Source organism: Sorex araneus, chromosome 5, assembly GCF_027595985.1.
Source record: "Sorex araneus isolate mSorAra2 chromosome 5, mSorAra2.pri, whole genome shotgun sequence".
In the NCBI taxonomy this organism is placed as follows: domain Eukaryota; kingdom Metazoa; phylum Chordata; class Mammalia; order Eulipotyphla; family Soricidae; genus Sorex; species Sorex araneus.
Window position 1 is genome coordinate 204,924,657 of NC_073306.1, and position 21,098 is coordinate 204,945,754.

Here is a 21,098-nt window from a genome sequence, read left to right on the forward strand (position 1 = left end):
TCAGCTCAGTTCTGTGGAACGACTCTCCAGTTCCTCCCCACCCAGGGCTTCTTAAGGTTGTGCTGCTCGAGACTGACCCCCGCCCGCCTGAGAAGTGCATCCCAGCCCAGGCATGCCCCAAACACTTCAGATTTTTTTTTTCTTTTTGGGTCACTCCTGGCTCTGCACTCAGGAATTACTCCTGGCGGTGCTCAGGGGACCATATGGGATGCTGGGAATCGAACCCGGGTCGGCCGCGTGCAAGGCAAACGCCCTACCCGCTGTGCTATTGCTCCAGCCCCAAACACTTCAGATCTTTAATGTGACTAACTTTTGTTTGCAGGCCACATTCGGCGGTGCTCAGGGCTGACTCCTGTCTCTGTGCTCCAGGTACCCCTCCTGACCATATGAGGTGTTAAAAGGATCCTATGAGGTGCCAGGGATTGAAGCAGGGTTGGCCACGTGCAAAGCAAAGGCCTGAATCCTCTCCTCTCTCTGTCTCTCTGTCTCTCTTTCTCTCTGTCTCAGTCTCTTCCTCCTTCTCTTTGTCTCTGTCTGTCTCTCTCTCTCTCTGTCCTCTGTCTTTCTCTGTCTCAGTCTGTCTATCTGTCTGTCTGTCTGTCTGTCTGTCTGTCTGTCTGTCTGTCTGTCTCTGGTCCCTGCTTTTGAACTTACTCTTGGTTGTTGCACATTCCGAGACCTTTGACCGCTGCTAGGGTTTTCGTGATCCCCCGTCCACCGAGGTGACACCACATGGGACGGCGAGCACAATGAAGGGAGTGAGGGCCCGGCCCAATTCTGGTGAGCCACAGTCAGCTGCCACCAGTGCTGTGACCGTCATCGTGTCAGGCACCCTCGAGAACATGCTTCCAGCTGCATTTTAAAGCATCCACTTAAGAACACCCCTGAAGTCACAGTCATTTATTGTAAATCACTCATAGTTTACACATTATTAATGGCAAAATAACACAGTTAAACACCTGCGGGATGAAGAATTTCATTATGATATTTTTCCTACTGGCATCACTCCTTTTGCAAAAGTTTTAAATGGAAACATTAAACCCTACTTCTTTCCTGAAAGTCTCTATGTTCAAAGTGCTCCGATGGCAACACGACAAGCCTTTCTTTCGCTCTAACATCTAACAAAAAGGGCAAGTTGTCCCATTAATTCAACATGCTCTTTACAAGGCAACTTAACACATAAAAAAATCTTTTTTTCTTTTTTTTTTAATCCATAAGCTACATAATGATCACTTTATATTTTGCTGCAAAATCAATGGAGGCTGCATGCAGGTGACACATTAGTAGACATGGATTTCTAGATAACTGTCGGTTATTAAGATCTGATGGCCTAGTGTGGAAAATTAATATGCTTACTTAGCAGAAGTAGCTAAAGTACATGCATTACTGGCTGGGATCAATTAGAATACAAATTAGGTATCTAAACATTTAAATGAGAGCTTAATTTGAGTTTAATTTGATGTCTGGCACATCGGAGTTATACACCTTTAAAATGACAATAGCAAAGAGAACAAATCAAACACCTAAACGGTCACTGGTGGACAGGGCGGGCAGGGCATGCAGGCTGGCACCGGCATGAGTGGAGGAGTGAGAGGTGCCCGCGGAAGCAGATAGCGGAGCATCAGCAAGCCGTAAACAGGGCAAAAAAAAAAAATAAGAGAGCCGTTTCCCATAATCGCCTTTGGTAAACTTCTCACTCCTCTTCAGAAAGCAACACTGAGAAGATGCTCATGATAATTACGAGACAGAAATGCTCCGACGTTTCCGCTTGGTTTCCGCTTTGGTCCCGACCCTATCTCTCTGCTCCTTCAGATGCTGTGTTCAGAAATGATGCTGGGTTCCTCGGTTAAAAAAAATAAAAAAGAAAACAAGTGCTCTCCTCCCGGGTGACACTGAAAGAATATTCAATTCCTTCATCCTGTCGGGGTGGACCTCACGCACAACAAGCACATGAAAATGGAGGTTGACAAATCATAGCTACAGCGATGACTGAATACTCACACGTCCACAGGCTAATGTGAAATCAGAGTTAACACCGACTTTGGAAGTGGTTTTCGTTGAGAGTGGATCATACATTAGATTGAGACAGACAAACAAAAATCCCCAGACCTCGGAGATCCTGTTCCCTCCCCCACCCTCTGACCCTGAGCGCGTTCCAGTGGACGAAAGAACGAGAGTAACAAAAGCACAAGCCCAGGTGTCCGTGGGGATGAGGCGGCCAGTGGGGGGTCCCCGTCAGGCGCTGCCGTCTCCAGTCCTGGCCTTCCGGGCCTCGATCATCGCCTTGGTGGCCCGTTTCCGGTCGGTGGCCAGCCCCAGCCAGCACATGAAGTCAATGAACCAGGTGGTGGGGTTGAAATTCAAGCCAAACTCGCTTGCAGAGTAGTCGAAGGGGAAGGTGTGGTGGTAATTGTGGAAGCCTTCGCCTGGAAGAGAGCGGGTTCGAAGTCACCCACCACATCCGGGGGTCCCTCTGCAGGCAGGGAGCACTCGATGCTTCTCTGCAGGGAGTGCTCACCTCTGCAGACCTCACTCCTAGTTCTATCTGTGTGTGTGTGTGTGTGTGTGTGTGTGTGAGCGCACGTGCATGCGCAGGTGCCACACACCCACTGGTCGTGTGGCACCTGCGCATACTCCTGGCCCTGTGCTCGGGGGTCACTGCTTGCTGTGCTTGGGAGACCATGCGGTGCTGAGGGCGGAACCCAGGCCTCCCGCGTGCCCAGCGTGCTCTTCGTGTGTCGAGCCATCTCTCCTGCCCAGGCCCTCGGAGTCGGCGAATGCCAGAGCGGTGCTAGGCTCTGTGGGAAGGAGAGACCTGGGGGGGGGGGGTGGCTTCTGGTGATGGTCGGGGACCACGTGGTGCCACGGATGGGAGCCGTGCCACCCTCATGCAAACCAGACGCTCAATCCATCGAGCGAGCTCTCGGCCCCAGTGCTCAGTCTTTAGGAATCACCATGTTTCAGCAAAAGAATCAAAACGTCCTGGAGGGACAAGGGACTTGCCTCAGACCACAAGGCTGTAGTGAGAACATCGCCCAGGAACCAGGACCCAGAGAGCTAGAACAAGAGTTAAGACACTGACTGTGGGGGCCGGAGCAATAGCACAGCGGGGAGGGCGCTTGCCTTGCACACCGGCCAACCCGGGTTCAATTCCCAGCATCCCATATGGTCCCCTGAGCACCGCCAGGGGTAATTCCTGAGTGCAGAGCCAGGAGTAACCCCTGTGCATCGCCGGGTGTGACCCAAAAAGCAAAAAAAAAAAAAAAAGACACTGTGCATGCGGCCAGCCCCTATTCACTTCCTGGGCACCTCGCAAGTTCCCCCAAGTCCTACCAGGAGTGACCCCCAAGCACAGAGATAGGGGTAAGCCCTGAATCCCACCAGGTGTGGACCCCAAAGAAACAAAGAACTAAAGCAGAGAGACTTAGGGGCTATCCAGGAGCCTAAGGCTGATGCCCGCAGTCCACGCTGCCCGCTCTCTCTCGGGCTCCACAAACCGTTTTCTCAATGCGAGAGGATGCGGGCAGCCACTCCCTCGGGTCCCCCCTCGCCTACTCACCGATAGCACCCAGGGTGACCAGTGGGTTCTGCCGCGGGCTGATGTGCTTGTCATAGGGCCGGTTTCCGTACATGTGGGCGGCGCTGTTGACCAGCCAGGTGACATTGAGGGAGATGGTGTAGCGGAGGATGGAGGCCAGGAAGTAGGAGTTCCACAGACTCTCTCCCCAGACGCACCAGGGCACCAGCGTGGGGACCACGAAGCACATGAGCAGCACGGTGACCTTGTAGTACCTGCAGGGCGAGACGCCGCCGTCAGTGGGCAGTGCCGGTGACAGCGGGGACAGGTCGTGCAAACTGCAGGCCAAGGAGGGGCTGGAGTGGGCACTGCCAGCCCTTCTGTGTGAGGACGACTCCGTTCCACGGCACCCTGACCCACAGAAAACCCAGGGCGGGGCAGGAAACACACGCTTGAAAACAAGCATCCTAGGAAGCGGTAACGCCTGCCGTCCAGAGACATTTCAACACAAGATGAGCAGCACAGTGCCGTGAGGCTCAGCTCCCCGTGAATCCCGGGTGTGCTTTTACATTTGTCTAACGTATTCATTGGTATTGCAATTAATTGCATCCGTTTCAAACAGCCCCTCGTGAGGCCGAGAGGCAGTGCAGAGGTTGGAGCACTGGCCTTCCAGGTGGCCGACCTCACTTCGGCCCAACCCCCAACACTGCACCTGGCCCCCGGAGCACTGCCAGGAATACGCCCTGAACACCACGGGTTGCAGCCCCCCCCAAACAAAACAGCCAGACAGCTCACAGTTTCTTCCCTCAATCACCCTAGTAGTGAGGAATCCTGACATAATTTCAAGAGATTCTCAATCTTTTTGCATGATTTTTCATGTTTTTGTCTTAAGTCAGCTTGGGCGAAAGAATCCTCCCTGCTAAGTCTGCATATCAAGCCAACATAAACCATAAACAGTAAGTATAAAAATGGGCACGGCCGCATAAGGGTGAACCATTCAAAGGGAATTATCAGTGGTTTGACTCCTGGCCCACCGAGTTTGGCCAACATTTATTGAGCACTTACTCCGTACCAGGCCATCAAATACCACGAAAGAAACTGGACATTGTCCTTGCTGTCCTGGCCTTTGGTCAAGTAAATCACTGCCTCCGGTTTGAGGCAGGAACAGACGCGAGGGTCTGCAGCTGTCTGTTCAGAGCTATTTCCTTCCCTCCCCACCTGGCCTTGGTTGATCAAACTTCTAGAAGGCATCAGGAAGTTGCTCTCCCCAGGACGGGTGGGTCCCTAAGGAGCGAGAGTACGGATGTGACTTCCCAAGGTGGAGGAGGAAAAGGCTGTCAGCCCTCAGCACTACCCTACCCACCAGATTTCCTCTTCCTCAAAAGTTTCCTCTCTTTCTAACTCACTGCCCTCAGCCCAACAAAGCTTTAGCAGATCTAAATATAGGTCTATTCTCTCATTACTCTTCCTGCGTTCCACTGGGACTCCTCTTTGACGGCTCAATAGAGTGAATAAAATAAAACACACACACACACACACACACACACACACACATATACATATATATTTTTTGTCTTGGAGTCACACCTAGAAATGATCAAGGATCACTCCTGGTGGTCCTTACAGGACAATCTGTAGTGTCGGGACTAAACCTGGATCAACCACAGCAAGGCAAATGTCCTGCCTGCTGTATTATGTCTCTGGCCTAAAAAGAAGACATTTTCGTTGTTGTAGTTGTTGTTGTTGTTGTTCTTGTTTTTGGTTTTGGATCACTCCTGGTTCTGTGCTCAGGGGCCACTGCTGATGGATGGGGGGGGGGCATATGGGTGCTAGAAATAGATCCTAGGTTGGCTGTGGGCAAGGGAAATGCCCTAACCCCTGTACGATCACTCTGGCCTTAGAAAGGGACATTTTTAAGGGTCACAGCAAGTCTGAGTGTCACTGCGGTGAGCTAGATCTTGATGCTTGTGTAAAAACACAAAAAAGAAAAGAGAGGGCCACGAGGAGCACCACACCATGGGCACTGGGCACAGGGCAGCGGCGCTGTCTCTCCCGCGGTCCGCATTCGGTAGTCTCCAGCCACTTCCCCCACCCCAGGGAGGTTGATGGCAATGTTGAGGCAGGCAAAGGAAGGGACGGAGCCAAGCTGGTTGGTCTCAGTTTCAGTTTATTCCATTCCCATCTCCATTCTCCTCTGAGTCTCCTCCTGCTTCTCTCCCCCCCCGCCCCCAGGCTACTTCATTCGCCTTCTCTTCTGGATCTGGATCTCAATCTAGCTTCTCCAGATCTGGCTCTGGGACTGGCTCTGGGACTGACCCCCAGCCCACTCTCACAGCCTAGTTAAATCCCCAAGCATGAGGGCTTGGGGCTTACACATAGGTGTGGTCACCATCAATAAGGGTAAAGTTCTCTCCCTCAGGGGATGCTTCTACTAGGACAGATTCTCTTTTAGCAGGACACCCACCCAAGAGCGGAATCCCATGGATGTGTTTCTCCTCTCCTTGTTCAACTAACATATAAGCATTCATAATATTAATCATTTTGTATGGACATAGCAAGAGATGCATTAAGCTTATAGAATTGCTCTCCTGGGGTCATCTCGATCTCAGACTACAGTGCTCAGGCCAGATTAGTCTTTCCTATCCCTAGCAGGGTCCTAGTCTCGTCATTGCTTTTGGATCATGACATGACATGTCCATGATCAAGCTCTTAACTTATAGTTAGGCATTAGGCACTTTGGCCAGGCCCATCTCAATGCCAGGGTAGCACATAACTCACCGCTTGCCCTGGGTCCGTCCCGTCTCTCGTCGGGACCCTGCTTTTGGGGTGCTAGGAAGTAAGGGCAGCTGAGGCTTAAGTCGAGAAAGCAGATGCCCGGGAGTGAATAATATTCAAAGCCAATTAAATCCCATGTTACCAAAGCATATTAACAACTGTCTTTCTTTGTCCGTACAAAAAGGACATTGTTTTAAAGTAAACTATTCAAAGGACATGAGGAGAGGAGCAAGGCAATATTAACTTACAATAAAAGTTCACTGTCCTAGCAAGGTCTGACCTTACAAATTAACAGAGTCTGATTAGGGGAAGAGCTGATACACTGGTAGAAGTGGTTACAGATAAACAAAGGAATGGAAGTGACTCGGGAGCACTTTGATGGGTGTGACTGATATACCTAAACTCCTAGTGGCAAGGGGAGCAGGACATACCAATGTAGTCTAGAATTGTTTAGAGATTGTTACCAGATAAATCTGAAGTCTTTATAGCAAGGGAGAAAGGACAAACCAATGATGTCCTACAATGCTGACAAGAGGGAAAAGTTCTTCCCAACATTTTCAACTGGACACAGCAAATCTCTCCAGGGCAGCCCAGGCCCCTTCTGCAAAGGACTGGCCGAGAGAGGTTTGTCTTCGTTTGTTTATTTACTCACTTACTTTTACTTCCTCCTTCCCAGTTCCTGTCCCTTTGGTGACACAGAGGTGTGAAGCTAAACTCTTGAAACTTCGTTATTGTGTAAACCAATCGTAATCCAATGAAAAAAACATTTTTTTTTTAAGAAACCAGATGAGGCTGTCACTCTGACCAGAATTTAAAAAAAGAAAAAGGGAAACAGAATTTTCCAAATACCTTTTCTCTCTCTCAGATTCCAGAATTCACTTCTGTTTTATGTTTTGTTGTTGTTTTGTGCTATTATTATGGGGATAACGTGGCTTACATACTAGTTAGTGCTCATGTTTGTGTGTGTGTACGACCACCAGAAGTCATGTCTTTATGTCTCTTCTAGCCTGTCCCTTCTTCCCCAGTCCTCCCTCACTCCCTGCACCCGCCTTGGTCACCTCAGTTCTGTTATCAACGTCCAGGGGTTGTTTTCACTGGCCACTCCCTTTCTTTGTTTCTTTATATACCACGAGAGTGAGATCATCTGGCATTGGTTCTTCTTCCTCTGATTTATTCGCTTAAAACAACACCCTCTATTTCCATCCAAGTTGTAGCAAAAGGCAAGATTTCCTCTTTCCTTACAACCGAGTAGTATTCTATGGCGTCTGCATGCCACAGTTTCATTATCCACTCATCTGTCCTTCGGTACTTGGGTTGTTCCTGGATCTTGGCCACTGTAAATAGCACTGCGGTGAACAGAGCTGTGCAAATATCTTTTGGATTAACGTTTTTTATGTTCTTGGAATAGCTGCCAAAGAGAATGACTGGGTCATACGGTTCTTCATAAGGCTGAACCACAGGATATCCTCACCAACGGTGAGGGAGATTCCTTTCTCACTGTGTCCCTGACAGCCCTCGCTGCCTCTGAGCTTTTTGATATAGCTCCTTCTCACTGGTCTGAGACGATACGGCATTGTCACTTAGATTGACACCACCCTGATCATCAGTGATGACGAGCACCTCTTCATAAATGCAGACTCCGTTTATTTTCCCTTGAAAATGCGCGTGACACATCTTGTAAAGTGATAAAGTCTGGGGACACGTGGGGATGACTTCCTGCAATGGAGGTGAGAGCACGTGTGGGTCAGGCCTCTCTAGCTTCTACCTCTGGAGGCTCTTCTTCCTCTCTGACGTTGTACCAAATCCACCACTTCTTTTGGGGGAGCCAGAGAAACAATCTCAAACTATTCACCCTTCGCATTTTCTTCATTTTTTATGAGGTGCAGTAGAGTGTTTCCCATTCAAAGGTCCACAGTTGACACAGAGAAGGAATTCTATCTGATGATCAAGGTCAGATGCGTTTATGTTCTGCTACTCAATTTCAAGTGCATTCTGCTACGGAACTTGTCTAAATTGACACGACAGCACGGAACTTGTCTAAATTCACTACATCTTCCCAACAGAAAAGGGCAAGAATATTCTGGGGTCGGAATTATGGAGGGTTATGGAGGGAGAAGATATGGTGATGGGGCTCATCTAGGAGTTATGAAAGTCGTCGTGTTACTTTCGTTATCTCATGAGACAAGGTGCAACACTCTTTGTACACTACTGAGGTGCTAGATCAAATATTCAAATTATTAATGATTTGGAAAGAGTAAAGAAGATCAGGAGAGTAAGTCTGCAGCAGGACACGTGGTAGAGGTGAGGAAATGATGGTACACTGAGTCACGGTTGGTCTTCCTTGGGGCCCAACCTCTACTCTGAGTTAGACAGAGCTGTGGACAAGTTGGCGCAGAGTAGAGTGATCTGACCAACACGCTAACAGGGTTACTCTGCGTGTGGTGTGGAGAAGGGCCTGCAGAGTGAGGGTGGAGGGGGCAGAAGCCAGGAGAGCACTTAGGAGGGAGCTGCATTAACCTAAGCAAGAGGGGACGTTCCCTTGGGCCAGTGAAAGCCCCAATTCTGGAGGCCCTGGGAGAGGAGAGGGCCAGGGCTTGTGTGGAGACTAGATGTTGCGGAGGTGGCAGGGAAGGCGATGGATGGCGATGACGCTCACTGAGGCAGGGTGAGAGCCGGGTCCCAGGGGCAGGGCCTGAGGTATGTCGAGTGGGAGCTGCCACTCTGCCTTCTAGTTGGTGCCGTCAAACAGGCTCAAGGTCCAGGGCTGAGATTTAGAGGCCCCTGGAGAGGCGCAGGACAGGAAGAGAAATGGGGAACTCCTAAGCTTGTTCCCACTCACCCACACACATTTTCTCATTCGACGAGACTGTTTTTGATGACCCAGTTTTGCAGGGCCTTTTCCGAGGCCCACGGATCTCACGGGATTCTGTGCAGCCCACCCTGGGTGGGGCGGAGCACGGGAGACTTCAAGCTGCATCCTGAAACCCAGCTCTCTGCTTCTGCTAAGAAGAAACCTTAGCTGGAGCTCACTCAGCCCATCGGGACCCGGCTGAGGAGAAGAGGAAAACTGTCCACGGAGTCTGAAGAGTGTGACGAGGGCGGGCGACAGCTGGACCCTAAGAACTGCGTTATTTGACTGCCCTGCAAGGTTCACGAATCACGAATCACGAAATCCCGTTGAGCATTGATTTCTCGAGCGGGCTCAGTAACCTCTCCATTCGTCCTATCCCTGAGATCTTAGAAGTCTCTCTCGACTCAGTCCTCCCAACGATGTCGATGTTGCACTGGGGGCTCTTTCAGGGTCAGGGGAATGAGATCCAGCTTGTTACTGGCTTTAGCATATGAATACACCATGGGAAGCTTGCAAGGCTGTCCCATGTGGGCAGGAAACTCTCAGTAGCTTGCTAGTTTCTCCCAGAGGGAGAAGTAGGCTACAAGATATCCTGCGGCCGCGAAGTGGGCAAAGTGGCGGCGCGCCTTCTGGGAGCTTGCTTTAAGTCTCTGGATGTTGGCTGTTGATGGGATTACACACACCTGGGTTCCTCTGCCAGAATCTTCGTGCACGAGGCTTGTCCGAACGTGTGGAGAGGGGCCTTGAGCATGGCTGTGGCTAGGTTCCGGTGGTCTTTGGCTGCCGGGAGCTCTGCTTGGGGTGAGGAGGGAAGCTGGAGCCCGTCCCCTCTGAGGGGCCCCGGGGAAGACAGCCAGGCGTGCGGGCAAGAGACTCTCTACCCTGCAAGGTTAGAAGTGGCTATTTTGGCCACACTCACTGGACTGAACTTCTATGCCTGGGACACTCATGTCTCGTCCCCTAGGCTTTTGTTGCTGTATTTGTTTGCTTGCGGTTTTCAGGCCACACCCAGCAGTGCTCAGGGATCACTCCTGGTGGGCTTGGAAAACCGCACGGGGTGCCGGGGGTGTAACCCAAGTTGGCCACATGCAAGGCAAAGAAACACCCTACCTGCTATACTTCCCCTCCGGCCCCCAGCCCCTGTGCCTTTTGTGTGTCTCTTCCCCAGCCTGGCTGGCTTGACACCTCAAGTATCCGTCTACCTATCACTTCCTCTTAGGAGATCCCGAGGACCCACCTGAAGCCGACAAGGAGCCCCATCTCCCACTCCTACAACACACACATTCTCAGCTCTCAGTATTGGTACTTGCTGGCTTTGTTGAAGTCTCATCTGCCAGATCAGTGGTTTCTACATTCGCATCAATTGGGGGCGGGAGGGATATTTGAAAATGAATGATGCTAGTAAGGAGGAGGACCGGGAAGGGAAGAAACTGAGAGGGGGATAAGAGGAGAGGGATGGGAGGTAACAGGGGTACGCGTGAGGGACCTTAAGCACATTGGGAGAGGCAGATGGGGTGTATGCGTGTCAATCCCAGAGCCCACAATACTGTAAGCACGAAATCCAGACTACTACAGGCAATTTTAAAATGTGCCTGTCAAGGAGGCAGACTCGGGGTGGGAGGGAACCCGAGGACACTGGGGGAGGGAAGGTGACTGGTGTTGAGACTGGTGTTGGGACAGCGTATGCCTGAAACTTAGCTGAGAATAGCTAGGCCAACCACGGTAACCTAATCACTGTCATCCCGCTGCTCATCAATCTGCTCAAACGAGCACCAGTAGGTCTCCATTGTGAGACTTGTTGTTACTATTTTTGGCATATCAAATACAAAATAAATTTATAATACCTAATAAAATAAACGGCTTTTTTGGGAGGGTCACACCTGGCAATGTACAGGGATTACTCCTGGCTCTGCACCCAGGAATCACCCCTGGCGGTGCTCAGAGGACCATATGGGATGCTGGGAATTGAACCCAGGTCGGCTGCGTGCAAAGCAAACACCCTACCCACTGTGCTATTGCTCCAGCCCCTAAAATAAACTTTTTAAATGAGTGATGCTATAAACTCTACTAAATAATACTAAATTGACTAATTGAATTGAATTAGTATTTCCAGTCTGCTCTGTGTGTGTGTGTGTGTGTGTGTGTGTCTGTGTGTGTCTGTGTCTGTGTGTGTGTGTCTGTGTTGTTTTGGAGCCAAAACATCCACAGATGCTCAGGGCTTATTCCTGGCTCTGTGTTCAGGAATTATTCCTGGCAAAGTTTGGGGGACCATGTGGGATACTGGGGATTGAACCCTGGTTGGCTGTGTGCAATGAGATGCCCTAACTGCTATACTACCTGGCCCCGCCAGTCTAAAGGTTCCCAAACATTTCCCAGGGGGTCATGGCGCCCCTCTTGGCAATACTTGGCCTGGCTTGTGGAGTGGTCAGTTGAATGCCTGAGTTCAGTGATCGGGGTGGTGATGCGGTGTATCTTGGGCCCCAGGCCCACCAGGGCATCACCAAGCACGACCAGGGAGTGGATGCGTATGGTTCAAACCCTGGACCATGAACACAGGCAAGCACTCCTGACTCCGCACTGTCTCTGATCCTCTATCGATTTTTAAAGACGGAAATAACACGTGTGGATAATGATGCAGAGAAATTGGAACCCTCTGTACCACTGATGGGAATATAAAATGGTGCAGCTGCTGTAGAAAACAGTTTTGACAGTTTCTCAGGAGATTTAATACAAAATTATCATATGACCCAGACATTCCACTCCTGGTAATATATTCAAAAGAACTGAAAGAGAGACCTGAATAGTATTTGTACAGAGAGGCTCGTAGAAGCAGCACTCCTAATAGCTACAATGTAAAAAGAATAACCGGACCACGAGATACAGAAAAAGTTGTATAGACACACAAGAATATTATTTGGCCATTAAAAAGAGAAGTCATTTTGATGCATGCCATAACAGAGATGGATCTTGAAAAAATTATGATAAGGGAAATAAGCAAAACCAAGATGGGCAGTGTAGTATAATTCCACTTAACTGAGGTACCCAGAACAAGCAAAACCAAAGGAAGCAGGAAAGAGCTGCTAGGGCTGGAGGGAAGGGGGAGAGGAAGGAGAAGATGTATTGTTAATATTTGTTATGAATTTTATTATTTTGGGTTTTAGGCCAAAGCACCCTGGCCGTGCTTGGGGCTGACTCTTGACTCTGTGCTCAGGGATCAGTCCTGGAGGGGCTCAGCGGAATTTATGAGGTGCCACGGATTAAGTGCAAGAAAGCGCCTTACCCATTATGCTATCTCTCTTGACCCTATTTTATTTTATTTTATTTTGTTTTTTATTTTATTTTATTTTATTGTGAAAGGGTTTGGATCCACCCAGCTCTGGAGTCTGGTTCACTTCCAGAAGTGCTCCAGGGGCCACGTGGTTCCAGGAATCGAAATGGGGCCGGCTGCACACAAGGCAAGCATTTTAACACCTGGACTATTTCTCTGGGGCTGGAGCATAGCACAGCAGGTAGGGCATTTGCCTTGCACATGGCCGACCCGGGTTCAATTCCTCCGCCCCTCTCAGAAAGCCTGGCAAGCTATCGAGACTATCCCGCCCGCACGGCAGAGCCTGGCAAGCTCCTCCTGGTGTATTCGATATGCCAAAAACAGTAACAAGTCTCACAATGGCGACGTTACTGGTGCCCGCTTGAGCAAATCGATGAGCAATGGGATGACAGTGGCAGTGACAGTGACTATTTCTCTACCCTAGATACGTTGGGAGGATACGTTGGGGGGTGGTATCTGGTAGCACTCAGGGCTTACTCGTGACTCTGTGCTCAGGAATCACTCCTGGCAGTGCTTGGGAAATCCTTTATGGTGCTGGAGATTGATCTCAGGTCAGCTGCGTGCAATGCAAGAGCCCTGACCATTGCACTTTCCTTCTGGCTCTGAAAGTAAGGGCCAGCTCACAACTGATGTGAGAGCAAATCCTCTCCTCTCCCACCACTTCACAATTCCAGGATCAGTCAGGAAAATGTTTCCTAGTACCTGGCTCAAGATAAGGCATCCTTTTTCACACAAAAAACATACCATCAAAGGTCCCAGTGAGCTCAGACTAGGGGACATTAATATTTGCATATTCATTTCATTTCTATACGAAATATATATTTACATATATATGTCTATACACACATATATAGGCCCCAACCTTTCAACTTCTCAAATGCTATAAAAGATACATCCCCATCCCAACTAAATGGATTACAATCAAGAGAACTAGAGCAGGATCCTGGAGAGACAGTACAAGTAGGACATTTATCTTGCACACACCCAAGCAGGGTTCAAATCCCTGGCACCCCACCTGGTCTGCTGAACCAGCCAGGAGTGATCTCCGAGCACAGAGCCAGGAGTAAGCCCTGAGTATGACTGGGTGTGGCCCCAAAAATAGAGAGGGGGGAGGAGAGGGAGAGGGAGGGAGGGAGAAAGGGAGAGAGGAAGGGAGAGAGAGATGAAAGGAGGGAGGGAGAGAGGAAGGGCCAGAGGGAGGGAGGGAGGGAGGGAGGGAGGAAGGGAGGGAGGGAGAGAGAGGGGGAAGGAGAGAGAGAGAGGGAGGGAGGGAGGGAGAGAGAGAACTGGAACATTAACAGAGCCTGGAGACAAAGACTTGGGAGAGAAAGAGAGAGGGGGGGAGGGACGGAGGGAGGGAGGGAGAGAGAGAGAGAGAGAAAACTATAACATTAACAGAGTCTGGAGACCAAGACCCTACTTGAGAGAGGGGTTGTAGGGAGGGAGAGAGGGCGAGGGAGAGAGGGAGGGAAAAGAGGGAGGGAGGGAGAGAGAGAGAGAGAGAGAGAGAGAGAGGGAGAGGCGAGGGGAGGGGAAGAGAGAGAGGGAGAGAGAGAACTGGAACACTAAGCAGAGTCTGGAGACCGAGAACATGTTCAGTGGAGGACTGGGATTTCTTTCCCCCGCCCCTGTCCCGGCTGGATGTGATAAGCATCTTCAAACGCTCATTTCTGTTAGATGAAAAAGAAATTGCTCTTCTCTGCCTGCAAGCACTCCCCGGTGCTGGACCAACCCTAAGCCCCGTCGTCCAGTACTGCCAGGGCTGCTGGCGTGTTGAGATCTCAAGAATGGAATCTATTAGAGCCTGAAGCAAGGGGAAATGGCCGGAGCACTGCCCAGGGGGCAGCCCGGGGAAACGGGAACAGAAGCGAACCCCACAATCAGCGAGAGAGGAATCCCAGCCCCCTAAACGTGCCGTAACGATGAGTGATGGTCTGCCACGAGCATCTTGATTAAACAAGTTAGGGCTTGTGAGTGCACAGGAAGCCGGAGCAGAAATTCATTTTCTTGACAATGCGTGCATTTCCTCGGGATCCAGGCAAAATCAGCTAGATGCTTAGTAAACATTTATTTAGAGGGCAGACGAGACGCCCCAGCAATCTGCAAATGGATGGAACAAGCTCTCTCTATCCTCCCGTCCCCTCCGGCCTGCCTCCACCCATCAGGAGGTGGAAATTGCCCTGCGTCTGGATGCGGATCTCAAGCGGGAAACCCATTTATGAAGCCGCTCTTTGCAGTTTTTCAGAAAGATCTTCCAGATGCTTTGAACGCTTTCCATTGAAACGGGCTTGGCTGCTTGCCTGCCCCGCGCCTCTTGCTGCGGTCGTGTCTTTGTGTGAGCGCAGTCCGTTGTGATGGCTGCCTTTCAAGTATCTCTGGATGCCCGGCATCCTACACTCAGCCTTGACCCTCAATTAGTCTTGACAACGCTTTTCTCGTGTGACTTCACAATCTGCATTCCCAGAGAAGAAAATCTTTTCAACTGGACTGGGCGCTGCACAATTCTCATCTTCACGGCGTCTCTCCTCCCCCGGGGAGAAAGCAAAAGCAGAAATGGCAAAAAAGCGTCGTTCGTCCTTCAGAGCCTCGTGGGGCAGGGAGAGAAAGAGCATTATTTCCTCTCGGTGTGTGTCTTCAGCTTTGTTTGCTTTTGATGCTGAATGTGGAGATTCGTTGCATGCATCCCTTTGAATTTAATTTGTCTCTGTGCAAACAGCTTGCATTAATTCAGTAAGTAGCGGTTCAAAAGATAAACACAATCATTTCAGATTTTCAACACTGAGAGTATTATTCCTACCTCATTATCAATGAAGTGCTTAAAGAAAATACCCAGGCATACTAATTGCCAAGACCCTGTAAGGAAGGTTCCAGGGCCCTTTTTTCTATGTCAAGGCTTTGATTCTTCCAGCCTTAAGTAGATAACATGAGCTTCGAGGGCAGACCTTGTCTGCTCCAATTCACATCAGGGGCAGTTCCTTGAACGTCAAGTGTTCACTGACGCAGCAGACACCGGGAAGAGCTGAGCTGTCCTGCACCATGACGGGACAATTCAGCCGGGGCTGAGGATGTGTCTTTGGGGAAAAAAATCCACGAGGTCACAGGTTACCCCTCAGACACTGGGATACTTAGAGCTTCTCTAGTTGTCCACAGACATTCAAATTGGGTAAGTTAATTCCAGAACTTTCTCTAGGATTCAATGGGTCCTTGTTCTTCCCTGCCCTTCCCCTTCCTTCCTGATTAGTCATTGGATGTTCTCAACACAAGTAGGTTTTCCCCCACTCTTCAAACATAAAATGTTCCTATTTGGTAGAATTTGTTAGGTTCTTTTTAGGGTCAACTAAATTCCTCTTTCCACCTATTTTTGTTGTTGTTGTTGTTGATGGTGGGGTGATTGTGAGGGCCACACCCAGGGCCTCTGGGGACGCCGCTATATTCAGCAGTTCGGGGTGGTTGGTGCTGGCACTCCAACCTAGGTCTCATGGATGCAAAGTATGTACTTCTGTCTGTCAGTGCCCTGCCTGCAATAGTTTCTTCGCCCTGCTCCCCACCAATATCGGGGGAGAGGTTTGGAGGGTATACCTAACAGTGCTCAGGGCTTACTCCTGACTCCAGACTCAGGGGTCACTCCTGGAGGAGTTTGGGGGCCGTATAGGGTGCCAAGAATTGAACCTGGGTTGGCCACATACGAGACAAGCACCTACCTATGGTACTAACGCAGCAGCCCCACCCCCCAGCCCCTTCTGACTTGTTTCTCTTCCTCTGCAAAGGGTTTGCAAACCAGAGGCCTGAATTTGCTAAATTTGTGTGCAGAAAACAAACACATAGATGCTGGGAGAAATTGCAGAGGGTCTCCTGTGGTGAAAGCAAAAAAAAAAAAAGGAGGGGCTGGAGCGATAGCACAGTGGGTAGGGCGTTTGCCTTGAACACAATCAACCCAGGATCGATTCCCAGCATCCCATGTGGTCCCCTGAGCACCACCAGGGTTAATTTCTAAGTGCAGAGGCAGGAGTGACCTCTGTGCATCGCCAGGTGTGACCCAAAAAGGAAAAAAAAAAAAGGAAAATTATTAGAATGGTGACACTTATTCAAAGACCTCTCTATGGAGATGGATATAGAACTTGCCCCTGGGGGTGTAGAAAATCCATGAAATAGTATGAATGCAGGCTGGAGAGATAGTACAGCAGGTAGGGCGCTTGCCTTGCACGCAGCTGAACTGGGTTCAATCCCTCATGCTCCAAAGGGCTCCTGAACCCCACCTGGAGTGATTTCTGAGCTCAGAGCCAGGAAAAAGCCCTGAACACTGCTTGGTGTGGCCCCAAAGCACAAACACAAAAATAGTCCAAAGATGAAATACTACACAACTATAAGAAAAGATAAAATCATGCAATTCTTGGCAACATGAACGGAACTGAAAGACATGTTAAATGAAGTCAGTCAGAAGAAGGATAAAAAAACAAGATGAATACCAAGTAGTGGATGTTGGGAGGACCCATTTGGGTTGGAAGATGCGAACTAAAAGTAAACTATAGACCGAGCATGATGGCCACTCAATACCTCTATTGCAAAGTACAACACCCAAAAGGAGAGAGAACAAAAGGGAATGCCCTGCCGCAGAGGCAGGGTGTGGTGGTGGGGGATGGGGTGGGGGTGGTGAGAGGGATACTGGGATCATTGGTGGAGGTGAATGGGCACTGGTGGAGGGATGGGTAAACAGTCACTGTATGAGTGAAATGCAAACACAAAAGTTCATAAGTTTGTGGGGCTGGAGCGATAGCACAGCAGGTAGGGTGTTTGCCTTGCACGCAGCCAACCCGAGTTCGATTCCCAACATCCCATATGGTCCCCTTAGCACTGCCAGGGGTAATTCCTGAGTGTACAGCCAGGAGTAACCCCTGTGCATTGCCGGGTGTGACCCGAAAAAGTAAAAAATAAAAAGTTCATAAGTTTGTAACTGTACATCATTGTGATTCTCTAATAAAAAATTAAAAATTAATAAAAATAAATAAAAGATTGAAAAACAGGATGATATCATTCATGTGTGGTATTTAGAATAGCTGGATTATAGAATGTCTTAAAGAGGGGATGCCCAGACTAACCTTGGTCCCTGAGTATGGGGAGGAGAAGAACAAAGAGAGTAAGAGGAGGGAGTTAAAGAGGAGCAGAGACAGATTAGAAGCATGGGGGTGGTCCGGGGATCAAGGTACCACGGTGGTGTTAAGGAATGAGAGAGCCAAATATCCAAACCCCAGAGTCAACAGCACTGAAATCAAACTTTAGCAGCCAAACTTAGAGGGGTGCCTGTCAAGAGGGCAGGCTGGGGGGCAGGACGTGGGAGGGAACTTGGAAACACCGGTGACACTGTGGTGGGCTTAGAGCTGCAATACTCAACTATGAATAGCATTGCAAGTCATAGCACTTTAACTTAAAAAAAATTTTAAATAGTCTGAACGCACTGATCATATACTACAATGGCTTCTTTATTCATAAGATCTTGGTTTTATTCCATTTCAATGAAATGATTAGACAGCTGCGTTCCGACAGGTAAGACACCGCTACGTTTAGTATTTACTGTACTAGGTATATCTGAATTCATGGCATTGCTAACCGCCTGAAGAGATTTAAAAATTTACTTGAGGGGCTGGAGCGATAGCACAGCGGGTAGGGTGTTTGCTTTGCACGTGGCCGACCAGGGTTCAATTCCCAGCATCCCATATGGTCCCCTGAGCACCGCAGGGAAAATTCCTGAGTGCAGAGCCAGGAGTAACCCCTGTGCAGAGCCAGGTGTGACCCAAAAAGCAAAAAAAAAAAAAATTTTACTTGAAGTTACTTCACTGTAAATAGAGTGAGGGGGAAGAGGAGGAGGTGTGTGTGTGTGTGTGTGTGTGTGTGTGTGTGTGTGTGTGTGTGTGTGCATGCGTGCTTTACTCTAGCAGAAGTTCATTAATATTTGAAGCACCTAATCAAAAATCCTAACTTTGTGCATGTTTAGTTAACACTGGACAAGCTTAAACTAAAAATAGCCCCTGAAGAAATGAACTGAATTCAAAGTGCAAAGCACCCAGTGAAATTTTGGGGGTGGGGCCGCCCCGTATTTCCCAGGTGGCTGTGCTGGCTGATCCCTTCCTCAGAAACCTAGTTTAGATTTGCTGATCCAGTGCCGGGCTCGGGGGACCGGCCCCGGAGGCTGTTTACTGGCCAGTCTGGTGCCCCTCAGCCCGCATCTGCCCTTTCTAAAAACACCCGTCCCTGTTCTTTCTCTTCTTATGCCTTTGGCTTTGGGGCCACCCCTGACTGCCCAGGAATCGTCCTGGAGGTGCTCTGTGGACGCTCTGCAGTGCTGGGGATTGAACCTGGGTCAGTTACATGCCTTACTCCCTGTACTGTGTCTTGCTCTTGCCTGACAGCCACTTTCTGTGACATCTCAGCCAGACAACTCCCGTCGTCAGCTCATAAAGCAGAGCTCTGGGTCAACTGCGATCTCCCCTTCCCCCTCAAGCCCAGGTGGGCTGCATGCAAGGCCAGCGCCCTGCCCACTGCACTACCGTGGGTGCGAGCGTGTCCGGCTGAGGACAGAGCTTGCTTAAACTCCAGCTCTGCCATTTGCCACATGGCACCAAGTCAACAGCTCCTGTGCCATGAGAGAGAGAAATAATGTGCGCCGAGAACACTCCCTGGCAACTACACGACAAGGGAAGCAGGAGCCGTGACAGACACAGGAAGCTGCTGTCATGCTGAGAGCCAGTGCAGGCTTGAAACAGGAGAGCAGCGTTTATTCCAATTTTTGCATCTCCAGAGCAAAAGGATGCTGACTGAGGCTCTGAGGGGCCCACCTGATGGCTGTTTTGCCCACTTGCATGGTAGGACGGTAGCCCAGCTGCCCTGCTCAGCAGAAGGGCAATGCAATAACAAATACCACAGACTTAAGTCCATCCTCCCTCCAAAGACAAAGAGTATCCCCCCCACCCGCCAATTTCAATACAAACCGTAGGCGAATTTTTTTTCTTTTTAGGTCACACCCAGCGATGCTCAGGGGTTCCTCCTGGCTCTGCATTTAGGAATTATTCCTGGTGGTGCTGGTAGGACCAAGGATGCCGGGGATTGAACCCGGATCAGCCGCGTGCAAGGCACATGCCCTACCTGCTGTACTAACCTAGACGATTTGAATCTTGGCCTTTTCCCCACTCTTCCTTTCCTGCAGGGATGAGAAAGCAGTGCAGAGGGAAAGCAGGGGGCGTGCCCATTATAGAGATCCGTTCCAGCTTTTAAAATCACCCTCTGCTGCAGTAGCAAATTTCTATCCCCTCTTCTTCTGTCTGGAATCCCTTGGCCTTCAAAATCCAGAAATCCCTCCGTCTGGAAACCCTTGACCTTCAAAGTCCAGAAATCCCCTCACTGCCACCTGGAATTCAGGGACTCTTGGGTTTCTGGCTTTTGTCTGCACTGTTGGCTCCCACAAGCATATAGTGTCACACTCTCAGTGGTGGATGGGACAGACCGGGGCTCTCCAGCTGCTTAGGGAAGGAAGGTTTCATTCCCCCTAACAGCCTGGTTTCAAGCTGGGCAAGCTTCAAAGGCCTGTTTGTTTTGAAAAATAGACATGGTTTTTCTAAACCAATTGCTTGGATGGTCAGGCCATCCAAGCAATTGGTTTTCTCTACTTAAAAATGAGCAACAAGGTAAGCGGAGGTTTCTAAGGGAAAGGCAAACGTCAGGAGAGATGGCAAGCATCAGCTGAATCAATGAGCGCATCTCGACAAATCACATTATCTCAGCACGTGTGTCTGTGTGACCGATGTGACACTGTTACATATGAAAACAGGCAGCGTGCAAGGAAGTAACTGGCTCCAAGTCGATCCCTGACCAGGGTTTCCTTGACGGTAGGCTGAGAGTGACTGTGCAGGGCTTTTCCTTTCCTGGGAAGCCACCCTTTCTCCTCCGTGTGTTCTCAGTACTCTAGATGAAGAATTTAAGTCTTGTAACCCCTGTTGTAATGAGATGGTCTTTCCCCAGAAAGGGAAAACTTCAGCCTATGGGAAGAGCGAAAGGGTGTGTGTGAATGCTTGGTTGCTAAGGCTGAAGGGCAGCCATGTGAAAGGCTCTCCCACAAGACTCTCTGCCTATAGCTGGCCGATTGCCTTGTGGGCAACATCCTGGCACACAGCTTCTCAGGCTTTCCCCAGAGGCATTCTGACAGGGTCTGAGCAACCCCTCCACATCACTGGGACAGAAATGCAGAGATCCCTATTAAGGGTAACAATGAACATCCTAGAATGTTCTAGAGTGCCCAGGAATAAACCAAATGAGAAAACTACATCGGGTCTACATTTCAAACCAGTATAAACCTTTATGGAAGGGTGGAAAGAGGTCAGTGGCAAGGGGGCAGACTCTGGAGGATGAGAGGGTCAGGAGAAGGCTCTCACCCTGTGAACCACAGGGACACCTCCCTCAGGATGCCCTCCCGCCCCGCTCTCCTTGGGGCTCCATCCCTCTGAAATAGACCCCAAAGAACAAAGAGCTGGACTCAGAATGAAAGCTGGCCTGGGGGACCAGGTAGCTAGTGCAGCAGGGAGGGTGCTTGCCTGGCACACAGCTGACCTCGATTCTATCCTGGCCTCTGACCACTGCCA

The 21,098-nt window shown here is 49.8% G+C and overlaps 1 protein-coding gene across 1 annotated transcript in view; it reads right to left on the bottom strand.

The window, feature by feature from the left end:
- Positions 1-885: 885 nt before the first annotated feature.
- The window catches only part of SCD5 (stearoyl-CoA desaturase 5), a 127,246-nt gene continuing 107,033 nt past the window's right edge, over positions 886-21,098 (bottom strand). Inside the window, exons 4-5 of the mRNA XM_004614352.2 lie at positions 3,560-3,792; positions 886-2,426 (exon numbers count right to left, since the gene is read on the bottom strand). Coding sequence (XP_004614409.1) covers positions 2,236-2,426; positions 3,560-3,792 — 424 coding nt within the window. The 3' untranslated portion in view covers positions 886-2,235. The remainder of the gene's footprint in view (positions 2,427-3,559; positions 3,793-21,098) is intronic.